Genomic DNA, 16,626 nt, shown 5'->3' with positions numbered 1-16,626 from the left:
AATGGAAATTTTCCTTTTCTACCTTTTAGGAAAGGTTTAGCTAGCAGATACTACCTGCTTTCATGGACAGATTATCTGTTCTTTGACAATACTGAGAAACAACTGCTACTGTTGGTTTGCCTGAAAGAAGAGTACACTTGATTCTTGCCTGTGAGCTTGCCCTTTTCCTCCGATCTGAATCTGATCAACACTCTGGTGATAGTCCAGGGTCTGAAACTGTGAGTTTAGTTGCTGAAAGAGGACTTTTCAAGCATGGAACATGTCCTGTATACCCACATTTATTTCCCCTGTGCAAGTTTCCCTCAACCAAGTATGCTCCCCCGGGTAGGGGAGCATGTCTGTGGCTGCGCACACCACCAGGCATCCCTGCAGCCAACACATGCAGAGCAAACTCCTTCCTCGGGCTTTTCCAAACAATCGCTAGCTACGTGCTGTCCTCCTGGACTTCATATTAGCAGAAGAGAGCTTTCCAATCAAAGCTGCCTCTAAGCTTTTATCTGGAAGTCAAGAAGTTTTGAAGAAAGAGTCCCTGGTCTGGCAGAAGAATGCTATCACTGGAATCTCTGAAATTAATCCACCAGTTAAGGTACGATGATGGGCCCACAGAGCCGCTTAACAGTTCCTAGACATCTTGAGGGAAGCAAAAACATGAGTTAACTTCCAGCTACTATCATAAGAAAAGCTGAGTCCAGCGATTATAGAGGTCTTCTTTTTGGGTCAGGAGTAAATAAACTAGTTTTCCTGATTTTTTCCATCTCAAATCCCAGCAGCCAGCTCTTGTGGAGCAGGCACTGCTGTCAGCAGCTTCAGAAGTGCCAGTCCACCGAGCCAGTCGCTCTAGCAGTTGTGTAACACATCCTTGGGGTACTCCATGAGCACTGAGAAGATGGCGTGTGTGTGTGTATGATTTGCAGATGCTCACTTCTTAGAGCCCACCGAATTAATTCAGTTTTCTTTGGTATTATCCGTAGTTAAGATACATGTGCACAGATCAATAAGAGATTAACTTGCAACGAAATATTCAGCTTGGAAACAGTACCCATTAGGGATGTGTTAATGTCATATTATAGACTGTAAAAGCAAGTGTGCCTCACAGGGTTGCTGTACATGCATAGGTCTTTTGAAATATGATATTCTCAAACAGTGTACAAATTAAGGAGCAGTTACTTTTGATCTGCTCCTTTAGAGTACAGCAAGGCATAACATCTGAAAAGTGGAATCTTGATTTTTTTGCTTCCGAAGATGAAATTGCAGATAAACATCACAGGAGACAGAAGTATTTCCTCCATGTGTCATTACTAATAGTTCATGACCCATCATGAAGGGGGACAGGGGTTAAGCATTCCCTTCAGCTCCATATAGGTCATATCACCTCCTGCTCTAAGTTCTGTTTCTCGTTGTAAGGCAGCATTGTGTCTCTACGTATGGACTGAAACAAAAAACCTTACATGTCCCAAACTGGTCTTTATGTGATAATGATTTTCAGTCCGGTAAATGACTTAAAGATTAAAATAATTTCCCATTTTATAACTCAGCCTTCAACACATGGACGTATTGCACAGCTGACCAGAAAGAAGCATGTATGTTAAAACCTATGGTCCTTTAAGCATAACTATCTTATATATATTCTGAAGAGCTATTCCTATTTTAATCATGTTTTTAAGTGAATGCCAGTGCTTATGGAAAATATGTTATTGATGGCTCAGGAAACTGAGATATCACAGTTCCGTTTGCTGGTTTGTTTTCCAACTATCAACTTGAGCTTATATGGACTTTTCTGTTACAATTCTAAAAGTTGCTTGTTTTTCAGGATGGTGGGGGGTTTTTTTGCAGACAACTAGTCCTTTCAGGGTAAGGTGCAGTCATTGGTTGATTGTTTGTTTTGTGAGAGATTGGTCATGTATCCTAATTTTATGAAAACTATTGTATATCGGCTAAATTTAGGGTGCTTTCATATTTATGATTAAACTGGTTGTATGAGAATCAGTTTTTCCCAATAATGGATTAGAACAATACTTTGAACATCAGTAAGAAACCCAGAGGACTGTATTTTAATTGATTACTGCTCACCTGGAGTACTTAATATATGGTTCACTTGACAGTTGTGCACTTTTTGTGCACTTTCTACACAGAAGCTCAGCATTTCCAAAACCAGGTACTTAAAAGTTAGTAAGTCCCTGTTTAGTTGCAAACTTCAGCTGGCTCTAGGGAAATAAACTGTACAGCAAAAGTAGATTGAGGCCTTTAGGAAACAATTAAATATCCTAATCTGACAAATACTTATTATAGAAACTCTGAATAGTGTGGAAGGGAACAGCTTTCACCGCTGTTAAAGACTTGATACAAAGACTTTAGACCATAGGGTCAGGGTTAAAAACACAAGTTATAAAAATAGGATGACAAAATCTCAAGGAAAATATCCAAGATGTGTTGCTCACCTGGGAAGTGTTAGTTTAGGGACCTGGTGATCCTGTGTTATGATGTGATCCTTAAACATGAAGGTAATTCTCTCCGTTCAGTGCAATTATAACTCAGTGGTTCCCAGTTCAACCTGTATTGTATAAACTCATGCCCTTACTACCATGCATTCGTGTCAACAAATAAATTCTCAAAGAATCCTTTCTGAGATCCACCATATCAGATGAGTATGGCACTTACAATTTTGGGCATTTTGAGACAGTTGAGGAGAGCGAGGAATTTGATGTCATCAATCTGGAAACCTGGGGAAGCTTATAACATAGTAATAACAGGTCCACTCTAGTTCGTATAAGCAATAGCTGTAATATCAGCATGACAGGGTGCATTGTGCTCTTATCAGAGAACAATGATCCCACAGAGCTTCATGAGTTATTTCTCAAATGTGATTGCTGTAGGACTGGCAGAGGCAGATGTTTATCCTTCACAGGAAATAATAGCAAAGCTAGACTTGAGCTCCTCACTGATAAGAAGGGATGACATGAATGCTCCTTAGTCAACTCCTTTTTCTTCTTTTTTTTTTTTGGTATATCAATACATATATGTGTGTGGGAGTCAAGAGGTGTCTCTATAGGGGATGTATATGCTTGTCAAGAGGACAGAGAGATGGAGAGATAACAACTGAGGTGGTTATGTCACTATGATACCTTAGGGATGGTTGAAAGTGTTTACCTTGTAGATGTTTGCCAGAATATTGGAAAAGTTTCAGGTGCTACCATTTTCTTGATTATTCTATAACTCACTCCATATAAATACAACAAATCTTGGATTGACTCTTTGCTTTGTGCTCAATGAGTTCATGATCTCACATTGTAAATTTTCATTATTCTTATGACATGGAAACTAATTCTAAATGGAAAAAAAACATACACAGAGCATCCCTTCAGAATCAGAGAAAAGAAAACCAGCTTTTAGGAAAATGTAAGGAATATGATTCTTAGGAACTTTATTACTGTTTGTATGCTTTATTTTATGCATGGAGCATAACCTAGTGGTATATATCGTTAAATCAAGTGTAGAACTGGATCACCTGCAAATGCAAAAGTAGTCCAAACAGAGAATATTTTCTAAATCTTCTATGAGTCTGTTGGTTTGAGGAGAAAAAGCATAAATGGGAGGAAGAGGGGGCAGACAATGTAGCCTTTTTTGGTTTTGTTTTTGTTTTTTAAGATAGTTTTTTTATTCACTTATGTGGTTTGTAGGTTATGGAGGCTTTATGCGTGACTTACAGCTCTTCTCTGCCAGAATTACTGCTGAACTGAAGCCTCCTTTGACCATACTAATGACTCTTTACTGGAATAATTCATGTACTGGCATCCAATAGCTTAAACATTGCTATTTCCAGGAGTCCTGAACTGATTTGGTCTCTCCGTTATTTCTAACTGAATGGTTCGCCCTGTTCTGTTTTCCAGTTGAGCTCTCGGTTTCTTAACAGGAATGTTTTATTTGTGTTAATTTAGAAAGCGTGTTGTCCAGTGCCAGCCGTCACATGCCAGCACAGCATGTACGGTCCTTTTAGCCAAACAGGCACAGCTTAATGAGTTGAACACTGGTATTGTCATGAACATTTTCCATTAACATGTCTGCAGGTAGGACAGCAGCAAATGGAAAGCCAAGAGGGAGAAAAAATAAATGGCATCTTTGGGGTCTTAAAAATCAATCATAAAAAACGTAAATAGGGGAGAGGATATTAATAAAATATTTGGATTGGTAGCTACCCTTGCACCAACACATACTTAGAAGGACATTTGAGGTGTCTGTTTGTCTCATGCCATAACTTATACCCTCAGTATTTTCCTTCCATTTCTAACTTCATTGGATTTCTTGTTTTGGGGACTCACCTTGTTTTCTCTTCCACCTTCTCGCCTTCCATCCCACTGCATGCCTCTTTCCTTTGTCTGACATCAGAGAGGAGGAAGAGTATGAAGAGGAGGATGAAGAGCAGCCAGTCACAGAGCCCAATACTGAGGATGAGGGGGAGGAAGAGGCCGGTAGGCAGGTCACAGCCAGGTACCAGGAGTTGGCGTTGTCCCTCCAGCTTTTCCTCAGCCTCTGGCGTGAACTCACCAGCACAGTGTGCAGCACCAGCTACCTTTTCACTCACATTTATAGATCACTCATTAAAACCACCCCCAAGGAAATCTTTTTGCATTTAAAAGCTTTGTTCACGTGTGTGTGTGTGTGTTAATGGAAACATGTATAATTATGTAGGCTTAATGCACTAAGAACAGTACTCACTACCTTTGTACAAAAGGAGTAACTCTCACAAATCTTAAAATATTTAGTAGAAAGCATAACATCTAAGCATGGCTTAGGCTTATCTTGTTAGTTAAGGCAATGGTGAAACGTTGCTGTGCTTTGCTGAGTTAGGATGTTGCTTGGTTTCTTAGGTTTTCATCTGTGTTTTCATGATACAGCCTTATTAGCAATATCTGTCACTATGAAGACTGAGATTTTTTGAATGCTGCCTATGATTTCCATCAAGTTTTGTTCATGTATTAGTAGGAAAGAACTACTTAAAGGCAAAGCTGATAGACATATGTATTTTTATACATACCTGCCCATCTATGTATATATGGATATAAACAAACCACCTATCAAAACAATATTCTCATGTAAAATTTTCCACTTATTTCTGAGGGATATATGGATTTGGCATCTGCCAACTTTATCGTCATAAGTTGGAAGAAAGAAAATATGTTCTTTCTTCCAGACAGCCATTTGATTTAGGTTAAATTGTTTGGCTTTGCAACTCGGCAAATGAGATTGGATTTTTTTTTTTTAAATAAACCACATTCATGCAGACGCTATACAGCACGGAAGGAAGAAAGGAAACTGTTTAATGTGCAAATTCCAAAGAAAATACTGTACTGTTGTTATTAATATCTTCCAGTCTGCAAATCTTGCCAATGGCTGCCTGAAATTTCAAAATTAAGTGATAATTTCCTCAAATCCAATTCGTTAAAGTCAAAGCTAAGACACAAATTATTAGTAAATCACATGAATATACTAAAATGCTGTTTAAAAAATGTAGAAGAGCCATATACAGGGTGTGATGTACTTTTAGGTCATTGGTGTTTTAAAATAATAGCCACATTGAGATAACTGGGTGATGTTCCTATGGCTTTTCTAAATACCTCCTTTTGCCGCCAGTGTCACGTAGCAGAAGCGGTCTGTACCCTGGCCGTTCACATCAGATGCTGTCAGCATGGGCAGGACCAGCCTGGCTTCAGTGACTCCTGTCACCCAGCTGGTGCAATAGATAAAGGTTTCCAAATTGCCCATCATGCTTTTGATGTGAGAACAATTACCTGGTATATACCTGATGATTAACTTCGTAATATCGAGACATATATAGCATGTATTATTTTTTTGTTGCTTACTCTGTGCCAAACCCACACTCCTCAGATGAGGGCCGTGACTTGCGTGCCTGGAGGTGGGTTACAGAGGTGGTCTCAGGAGAATGAAATCAGCCACCTGCCAAGTTATCCAGCCCAAAGCCCTCACACAGTGTTTATGCTGGAGACACTACTGAAAACAGATATCCCAAAGTGCAGATCCCATGGCTTTTCACCTGCCTTGCGCCTTCTGTCACACTCACCAACATCTGCCTTCACTAGAGCAAAGCAGATGTCTTTTCTGTTGCACTCGGCGCAACTCTGAAAGTCTCTATCTAACACCAACGTGGGTTGCTGACACTGAGTGCTTTCATACCAGACAAATGATCTGTTAAGGCATTGCCTTTGAAATAATTCTCAACCTTAATTTTGACAGAATAGTGCTGATTGAGTATTTTTTATTTTCACCTTGGGTGGATGAGCATTATTAGCAAAAATATCAGATCATCAGGGAGGATGGTAATCTGATATCTGGTCTTCAAGAGGCAGTCATGTAGATTGTATCTTGAAGCATCTATACTCTGTGGACCATGTCATCCAACATGTTGAAACATCTTTGTGCTGCTCTGACAGTGCTTACAGCCAGTGCTTACTTGAAAATTGTTCAGAAAATGGTTGTGAAAAAGTTCATGAAAATTAATTCTGAAGCCCATAAGCTTTGCTTTAAGCTGAGTCACTTCCATTCCTCAGTATTTGCAACCCACAGGAGAATCCCACTGGCATACAAAGATGTGGGTTTCCTTACTTTTTTTTTTTTTTTTTTTTAAAGACAATGATTGTCTGCATTTTGGAAGTTTTTGTTTGTCTGGCTCTCCTAGACTTTATTCTTTTTCCTCCAATCAGTATATTCTCTTGATCTCTCTTTTCCCTTTTTTGCTCTCCTTCCCCTTCCCTTTCTTATGATGTTTTCCTCCTGCAGTGGGGTCCCAGGTGCATGGGAGGCTGTGAATGAAAAGCTTTCACGGTGCTCTGATTCTTCAGCCGTCTCCAGTGCCATTTCTCCAGCTGAGAGGCCTCTCTCCTGCTCTAGAGCAAAGAGCTCTTCTAGCAGCTCCTCTTCTGTGCCTGACTCATCTGTCTCTCACCATAATTCTGTCCTTTCATCACCATCTTCACCTGGAGCAGCATTGCTAAGCTCTTCCCAAAATTCATCAGCATCCATTACTCCAAAGGCATCTCCAACGGTGGAGAAATTACCTTATGTACCACATACTCCATTTCACCTCTTCTCGTATGACTTTGAAGAGTCTCCAGCATCTGTGAAAGAAAAGGAAGCAGAGGTGATGAGGGAAAACAGGTAGATTTTTATACAGCTGACATTAATGTTTGGATAAATGAATAACACCTTTCAAGAGTTTTATAGTGGTAATAATGCACTCTCTGTGTTGTATTATTTCCAGAACATCGTTTTAGTCTTGTGAGCCTGTATTTTGATTTTATTTATATTTTCCCCTTGCCTTTGTTGCTTTAATTTCATCTTATTCCTCTTCAAGATCTATAGTTAATAAGTGTCCTGGCTTCCTCTACACAGCAGTAGATAGATAACATGTGATTTGGGAGATCACAGAAGGCAGCACCACTTTGCTGTCATTTACAACAATGTAATTTGCAAATGTGATTTCATGAAAATTAATGGAGCTCTTCTGCTATAAAATCAAGAGAGATCAGATTAGCACTTGGAATTCAGGGGCAAAATCCTGGTTTCAAAGACTGAACTGCCAAATCCTGAATTTGCTGTAAGATTACAGTGCATATCCCTGTCATATGCAATTTCAACTCATGCTTGTAATAAGAGAAGTAGATTAAACCCTTTAAAGAGAATATAGCAGTCAGAATAAATAGTTTTCCCTCCACAACATCTGGTCAGTTCAGTTGCTCCTTATGCTTTTCTCTTAGTTTTTAATTTTAATTTTTAATTTCCACATCCCACCCATTTAAAAACAAAACCAACCAACCAAACAAAACAACAAAATTGTTTTGTCTCAATCTGTTTCCAGGTAAAACAGATTGACAATAGCTAGCACAAAAAGCAATGCAAGAGAATCACCTTAAAAAGAAGCTGATGGTTTTTAGCTGTCTTTCCTAATGGTCAGTGTTGTTTGAATTAGGTGATGAAAATGTACACGTATATTGTGAGCATATTTATTTCTCCCTCTCTCCAGCAGTCCTTCTGAATTTCTGCATGTGAACAAATATTTTTATTTCTTTGATCCTTTAAATTTTTGATCTTTCTCTTCTAATATGTGGGTGGGTTTTGTTGCTTTTTAATTTTGCTGAAAAGCCTGTAAATCCAAGTAGCTGTTGACAAGGGACTTAGTTCATGTGTCTTTCCTTACCTGCAGCTTGAACATTGGGATTCCTCTAAATTTACTTTTTCCCACATATGTGCAATTTTCCCTTAGGCCGCTCACATTTGTGCTGCTGTTAGTTATACTTTTTAGAGAGTAGTTTCCTAAATATCTCCTGTTTCTGCAATATTTAGTATTTCTGCAGTTTTTTTCCTCTGACCATCCTTGTGCTTCTAGTTATCACATAGGATCAAGGATGTGGTGTGAGAAAGGATTGTGCTGGGTTTATTTGGGGGAAAATGAGAGCAAAGCTTATGCAATTTTGGCAGTAATGTGTTCGTAAAAGAGGTAAATGTCTAGGGTTTCTTCAGAGTGAAGGCTTCTAGGTCAAGGCCATTGCATCTGCATTGGTATATGAGACAAGAAGGGAAAACAGATTGTGTACAGGATGCAGACTTACCTGGCGTGCTGGTTTTGCCTTGCTACTCTTCCAGCATCTTTGTCTCCCTCTAAATTAGATATAGAGGGATGCCATGTCCAGGTCAGACCCTCTGAATTTGTTTTTATTAATACCTGTATGTCTGATTTCACAGAAGGTGTATTCTCTTCATTTTAATGAGAGTTGTCTTTGGACTAGTTGAAATTCCTTGCTCTGAGAAAGGATTCTGCGCTGTGTCAGCTTTTTCACGGGACAGAGAAGAAGAAAAGCAAATGTAATGGTTGATAAGGTCTCCTTTCAGTTTTCTGAGACTGTCAGGAACACCCCTAATGAGCTCTGAGCTGTTCTCAGGACAACATTTTCTCATCGCTCACTCGGTATGAGCACAGGCAGGACTTTTTCTGAGCTGAGCCTGCCAGAGAGAAGACCTGTTCCAGGTCTGTGCTACCAGGGAAGCCCTGCAATGCCCAGCTATACAGCCTTCTGCCAGGCCACTCTCTTCAGTTTCTGGTTAGTTTTCTTATGGGGCATGAATGCCAGGAAGGCAGTTATCTCCCGTTCTGCAAAATGCCTTTTGTAGCTCAGAAAAGTGCATGTTAGCGTTTTTTTTTCCCGCAATGATTCTCCTGCTCCTGGGCAGTCAGTATGGTGCCTCAAAAATAGATGGTGGTGGTGGTGTGTTCTCTAAAACATAAACCTGGAATTGTTGCCAAAAGGGGAAGAAATGGGCATATTCTCTAAACCATGATCCCTTCTATTATAAAAGCTCCTAACTGAAATTTATTCTGATTTTAACACGGGCCTTGGCAGGCAGTAATGCTGTTTTACCCAAAGGAATGAAGCTTGAAACTCTGAATGAAATTTTGCATGACTATATGAGTATGCTAAATGGAGCTGAAGGAAACCAACCAGCCTTTTCAAATAGAATTGTTGAGTGAAATTACTGAGTGCTGATGTGTGGGGGAGAAAAAGCAGCAAAGATATGGTGAAGGAGGATATATTATATCTTATGATTCATAATAAGGAAAATGATGTTGCCCTTTTTCCTGAAGTGAATTTTATCATTTGGATGAGTTACCCTTGTGGAATACTTCACCTGCAGAGCATCATATGCTTTCCATGTGGGAAAATTGTATCATCTGTGAACAGAAATGTTATTTTTTTTCCAAACCAGGAACCTCTCTTTGACATGCTGTTTAAGTGCTATGGTTAAAAGGCACAGCAAAGCAATGCATGTGCCTTTTCTATTCAGTATGGGAGCCAGGATGAAAACATAGATATGAGAGACTCTGGGGAGGTGGCTGTTCCAGGAGTCCTGGAAACAATTTCTCTTTGATCAGCAAGCTCACATTGAAGTCAAGCAGGTTTTGTTGGTTTTTTTTAATGGAGCGAATGGCTGATCAAAATTCCTAAAGCCATGCTTCCGGAGACATGTCTTTTTAACCATGGTGATGATTTTTTACAGACGTCATAAGAAATGGCACATAAGTGATGACTTAAGTCGGAGGAGGGGAAACAAAATACTGCCTCTTTAATTGAGAAGAATGTGGATGCTTTTCATTTGTAATGCAAACATTTGCAAATCATGAATGTCCATGTTCAGATTGTGTCTCAGGAATGCGGCTGTTTTCCTTAATTTCGCTAGATATTAATTTTGCTGACATGGATTGGTTTGGTCCCTCTTCTAGTGGCTGGGTATTGCCTCCCAAAACAGCTAGTAAACTGGAGTAACTGTAATTTAAGTATTCCTGCTCTGAGTAGTCACTTGGAGGGCCCCATTCTAAACTCTCATTATTTTCCATACCAACAGCTCACTATTTGAGTCAAGTATGTCCATGACATGGTTGATATTAAAATGAGATTATGGATTGCATATTTTGAAGTTGGGATTAGAGCAATATCTTCAGAAGGATGTTTGAGAAGTTCTGGAGTATGGAACCACCACCACCCCTAAACAAGAGGATTTACTTTTGCATGCCTGCTTGTTGATTGATTCTTTCTGTCTCTCCCTTTCTCCTACTTTCCTTCCCATTTCTTCAGATACAATAGCTATGGCACCAGCTCATACTCTTCTCCACGACCTTACTCTGGTGTGAGTGCCCCTACAACACCCACCACTCGTTATGGGACGACTCTCTCACCGCCTCAGGAGACCAAATGTGACAGGTTTGTAAACTAATCAGTGTTTTGACAACAGTTCCTTTATAGACAGGTTAAAGGAGGTAAGTGCAAGATGTTGTGAATGGGTACTCAAAATATCTTGTAGCCAGATCTTTCCTACATTGGAAAGAAAATGGACAGAAATCTAGACATGTTCCTTTCCCACTCATACTCAACCGTTTCTCTGACTTGGTGTTAAAGATTGGATGTATTTTCATCTTGCTGGTGCTTCGTTCACTCAAATGGATAAAACAGAGTTGCTTCACATGTATATTGTTCAAAGTATTAAAAGGTGAACTAAAGCACATTTTTTTCTTTATTTCTTTCAATTTTTTAATATAAAATAAATTCAAACAGATATATTTTTGCTTTTATTATCTTAAATCAAGTATAAAATATTGGAAATGTGCTTAGCTCAGAATTTCCTAGACCACAATTTTGTCCTTCCTTGAAAATACACGATATATCTTGTATTTCATCAAAGACAAAATGTTTCTTGGTGTAGGTAGAGCAAACTCATAATAACCTACCAGTTATCAGCTCACTTGAAAAAAAAAAAGGGGGGAAGGGTGAAGCCACATCAGAAAAAAAAATAGTGTTGTTTTGAATAATCAAAAATACTCTTTTGAATTATGTAAGGTACTAGGGGAAGAAAAAATATAGGAAAATTTTATGGCTACATGGAACAAATTCTTCCTGGCAAGAGATTTGGACCAACAGAAGTAACCTGACTGTTACAACCTGAAAGTAAATGACAGCTTCAAAGGTTGTCATGTTGAGTTTCAGGAGGAAAGGTAGAAGGTTTTAATTCTTTTAATTAAATAATATAATTAAATTGTTTCATTAAATAATTTAATTAAATAACTTCCAGTTAGGCCAGATGGGTTCTGGATTGTTTGTTGGCAGACTGGCCTTTAATTTGTAAAAATTCCATCTCCCACCCTTTTACTGAAGTGAAGGCTTTTTCAAGATTCTATGTCTATACCCCATTTTATATTTTTTTGTCTATTTCTCTATGTATATAGAAATAGATTCATATATGTTTTCGTGTGTATTTACATACATTTGAACCTACCTGATGCCTCACATCCTTTCCAGTCTGCCATTCAGAATAGTTCAACTTAGGTTCTTCCAGCATGCATACATTTCTAACCATGAGGTATTGATTTAATCCTTTTTTTCAAGTGAGTAATTACATCAGGTTTATCTTTGGAGAAAGGCATGGGTTTTCATTTGCTCATCTTCCTAGAGTAATTTGCCTTGATTTGTCCTTCCTGATCTGAATTAAATTATTGCTGAGTGAAACCATCATCAAACAAACAAACAAACAAAAATAAACTTAATATTGGCATTTTTACCCCCTTTTACCATCAGCAAAATAGATGGAAGATAAGCAAGAATTAAAGGTATCCCACTGCTTTTGAAGTTTCACCATTCTAAGTGCCCACTGTTGCAAGCTTCTGATTGCTCCTGCAGCAAAGAAGCCCCAAAGCGGTCAAACATTGAGATGCGTTAAGATCCTTGGGCCTGTCCTGCAAGAAGCTGATCCTCCAGGCCCTGCTCCAGCAAAGGAAGCAAGTTTTCATTGCAGCACGCACATAAGTGCCTTGCTGGTTTGGAGCCAAAATGCCTTGGCCCCACAAGATGAAGCTATAAAATTCACAGATTCATGGAGAGTCAGGCCATATGGGAGCTCTGTAATCATCTGTTGTGACCTTTAATGGCTCTCTCGGGAACTAAATGGAAGACCCCTGTACCTTCACATGCTTTCAAATAGTTGCGTATGACTTCTACTGGATAACATTCCAGTATTTATCATCACGACTAGGAAAATATTTCATATTTTGAGGCCAGTTTGTCTAGCAGCGTCTTCCAGCCATTGCACTTTGGTCTACTTTTCTATGTGAAACTGGAAAGCATTTTGCCTTCAACTATCAGATCTCCCTTACATGTTTTTAAGTGTCTGAACACAATGCTTGAAGTTGCATCTCTGTCTCTTCTTCAGGTTGCACTCATCATGCTTTCTTCATGTATGAAATTGCAGCTGCTCTTCATGGTAGTAGAATTCACCAGGGTTTCTGCATTCTTATATTTGAGGGCTTTTACAGCCAGATGCTTTTTGTATATTATTCTCTGAGAAGTGTAAAAAATGTGTATATGCCACAGCTGCTTGTTGTCTCTAGAACAGATGCAGTTATTTCTCAAAAAACAGTGAAATTTACAGGTTAAAATGCCATTTTGCATGAAATCTTGTTCTCTTTGAGTGCGCTGCTATTGCTCATGTATAGTTCAGCAGACTCTAAATGGCGTGACTGCTTTGAAGAAGGGCAGAAGCCTGATTTTATTTCATTTCCCGGAAAGACATGGGTTGCAGAAATGCCCACGCAGAGACTGATGAATAGAATTTTGCACACTAGAGAGTAGGCTGTGTTGTCCATGAAGCAATGCTCAGCACTAATTAGTGAGTGGAAAGTATTGTGGAAGTTTTCAGAGTCTTCTGTCAATGGTGTTTGCCTCACATTATGTAAACATTATTTCCTACCTCCTGAAGGTAAAAATTTACACACATTCAAACACACACACACACAAAAAAAGTTAGAAGATGGGGGAGGGAGAGGAAGACACTTGATAAGAAGCAGATGCGTATCTATGGTTAGCTCCAAGGTGAGTTTTACGCTTTCAGTTTACGGTTACGGTTATCCAAAGCCTCCACAGAAAGAATCCTGTCTTTTATCATGCAGGGAAGAGCTTCAGATGCAGTTCCTGGTACTGTTTATCTAACCTTGGAGAATGAGGAGGAAGGAAGAAGCAGCACTTAGAGCAGTGCCCGGCAAAATGATTCTTGCTCCATTCAGCTATCCTGACCCTTCCAAACCCCTGGCTGCATTTTGCTTATGTAAACAAGAGCCAAAACGTAGGTGCAAAGAAGCAGTGTGGTTGACATTTTAACATTCATACTTTTAAAGCCCTCTTTGACTAAGATCAGTAGGGAATTCAAAAGAGCAGTATAATTCAGTGCAACAGAAAATAGATTTTGTTCTTTGAAATCCACATAATGTATATATTTCTAATTGGACAGCAGGGAAAAAGGCTTACTTGACTGTTTCTCAGTTTCTAAATTCAGCTGCAGCCTTTGTGCCAGCTTCTTGCAGTACTGCAATACTGTTGTTTTCCCTCATTTCTCTGGGCCCCCTGTGGAGATCCATGTTTCTGAAGTGCATATTGCAGCCATGGAGATCCTGCTGATGGAGACCAAATTGCAGGGCATTTTCTATTCATCCCTTCATTGGGAGAGATGAAAGGGTATATCGATTCTCTCGTATCCCTCTGGTTGATCCTAGTGCTTAAGAAGTATAACCTCATCCTCCTGTTTTCAAGACTGCTTTAATCCATAAATATACCACTCTCACTCTTCGCAATGTAAATCACCAATTAACTCTCTCTCCAGTTCCTAAAGAAAATAAAAAAAATAGTATCGATCTGATTTTTTTAACCTCATAAATTTTGACAACAAAGAGCAAGACATGGCTGGAGCACACCAGGGAGAAAAGCATTTTTCTGTACCTCTGACTTACTGCTTTGTCTGGGGAAAGAAGGTGGTGTAATACTCTTGTATATTTCCTTGCCTTGTGCTCACACCTAGGGTATTTCTGTCTAGCCTAGGATTGCCTTCTCAGACTCTGAATCTAAGATGATCAGTCAAATTGAAAGCTACAGTCTGGAGTCTGTAGCTGGACAGCAAACTCATTACTTGCAAAGCTTCACACGTCCTAATAGTGTGGTTTTGGTGGTGAAGTTTATGTGGTGTTGATCATGGCCATAGTTAGAGGAGATCCTGAAGGAGTCCAGCTTCTAAGGCAAGAGCTTCTGAATTCAGCACCAGCTTTAATTCATTCCATTGCCAGAAAAATATCCTGCTGGTGTGTTTGCCAAGGTAGGTTTTCTCTGATGCGTTTGCCAGGAGATCAATCCCACTGGGCTTGATAGTCGAACAGTAGTGCAGTTGGCCTAGCTCAAAAAGCCTTCTCAGGGCACTGTACCAAGAGAACAGGGCTTTGTGGTCCCCATTCTCTTGCCTTTATCTGTTAAATCAAATGCCAGAAACTTCAGTTTACAAACCTCCACTTCTGGATCCTCTTGGCCAGTCACTGTGAATTTAGTCTCTACCTCTGGCTGGTCTCTCTGAAGTTTTTCCAGTTCTCCAAGATTGGTAAGGGCCTGCTATGGTGTTTGCAAGTTATTCCTGTTTGATTCACTCTCCAACTTTACCAGACCATTAGAAAATAAACTTAAGAAAGAAGAATTATGTTTTATATCCCTTAATCTGTTTTTCTTCTTACTTCCTTTATGATCTACAATGGCACATTACCTTGGACTCCCATGATCCAGGGCCTTGGATGTTGAGCATTCAGCTCCATGTTCTTATGAATCTTTTAAAGAAAATGTACCTTCAAGCATTTATTTCTACAACAGATGCACACAGACACTGAGATTATCATGACTAGATTATAGGTGGGTTTTTTCCCAGTGATTTTAATGGCACCTTATATACCTGAAGTGTAAACATGAAGTGCAGCAAAAGTCTGCGAATACACTTCTTTTGAGTTTTATTCCCTCTCCAGGTGCTTGAAACAGTGATTTTCTGGCAAACTGGTGTTTTCAAATTTCTGTCCCTTGTAAGCAAAACAAAAGAAAAAACAATGCTCGAGAATGCTAAACAGCATTTCAGTTAGACTTTCTACTGAAATGCCAGAAAGGTCCTTGTAATTGTCAACACCAGGGGGGTGCTGCTGGATGAAGTTTCTTGGCAGGTTCTCTTCTTGTTTGTTTGTTTGTTTTGTTAGGCAAGTATCACTAATCTGCTTTCTGGAGTTACCTCAGTCCAGCTGTTAAACACTAAGGGAGAATCAAAAAACCTATGAAATTAAAAACCTACTAGACAGCTTACAAAGCTGCTGCTCTCCCAAGAACAGCTCCTCTTTTCTTGGCTTTCTATTCTTTCTGCTTCTAACATCTCCTATGTTTCTTAATACATACTTCTGTGCTTTCTAGACCAGAGACCATGGCTATTTTTTCTTGTGGTAAATGCCAAGCACTGAATAACATGATGAGGAAGGGATAGCTTGATAATAGTAGCTCAGAGCAAAAGCCTCAATTTTATTCCTGAGATTTTACTAGGAAAAGTGACCTTAGGAATTGCTTGATGATTTACAATTTGGGAACCAGTGGTGGCCCACACTGGCTTAGCTGCTTGTCAAACTACTGTGTAAGCAATATTGCTGATTGCAGCTTTGCAGGCTTCTTCATAGGCCATACGTTTAAACAGAAAGCGTGAGCTGGGTTCCAGTTTCAGACCGCAACGAGTTGCCGCCTGAACACGCAGCGTGCAGCCCTGATGCTCAGAGACACGAACCTATGGATCTATGGGGAGAGGGGGCCCTGCAATCTGCTTCCAGGCACTTTGTGACTCGGATGAGGCTGAGATGCTGCAGGTTGAAGAAAGACAGAAACATTATGCAAAACCTGTAAACCTTTGGCTGCGAGAGCAGCGTGTGTGTAGAAAATCCTGGTGCATTGCCCCGGCTCTGCACAGCTCTGCCCTGCTGTAGCTTTATGTTATGCAGTCCCTCAGGCCAGTTTAAAGTCTAACGTTAATCATTTCTTCTCTTGGTCATTCTCAAATTTCTTTCTCAAAGGAAGCAATAGTCAGTAGTTTTATCTCTCAGTTTTGTGTTTATTTTTGAGAGAAGTTTTGTAAAGGTTCCTCAAGTAATGTTTAGTCTGTTTGCAAAATCTTATATCAACATGCTTTTGAATTTGCCATGTCGTGTAGGGAGACATAACACACAGAGAGTTTCTTTAACTG

At 39.5% G+C, this 16,626-nt stretch overlaps 1 protein-coding gene across 1 annotated transcript in view; it reads left to right on the top strand.

The window, feature by feature from the left end:
• Positions 1-16,626, top strand: part of FHOD3 (formin homology 2 domain containing 3) — a gene marked incomplete at both ends in the record, with an annotated part of 379,512 nt that overhangs the window by 278,723 nt on the left and 84,163 nt on the right. Inside the window, one exon of the mRNA XM_080340636.1 lies at positions 10,641-10,766. Within this exon, the coding sequence (XP_080196762.1) occupies positions 10,641-10,766 (126 nt within the window). The remainder of the gene's footprint in view (positions 1-10,640; positions 10,767-16,626) is intronic.

The sequence above is a fragment of the Nesoenas mayeri genome, assembly GCF_963082525.1.
Source record: "Nesoenas mayeri genome assembly, chromosome: 2".
In the NCBI taxonomy this organism is placed as follows: Eukaryota; Metazoa; Chordata; class Aves; order Columbiformes; family Columbidae; genus Nesoenas; species Nesoenas mayeri.
Note: the sequence above shows the minus strand (reverse complement) of the source record. Positions and strands in the feature narration are given on the sequence as shown.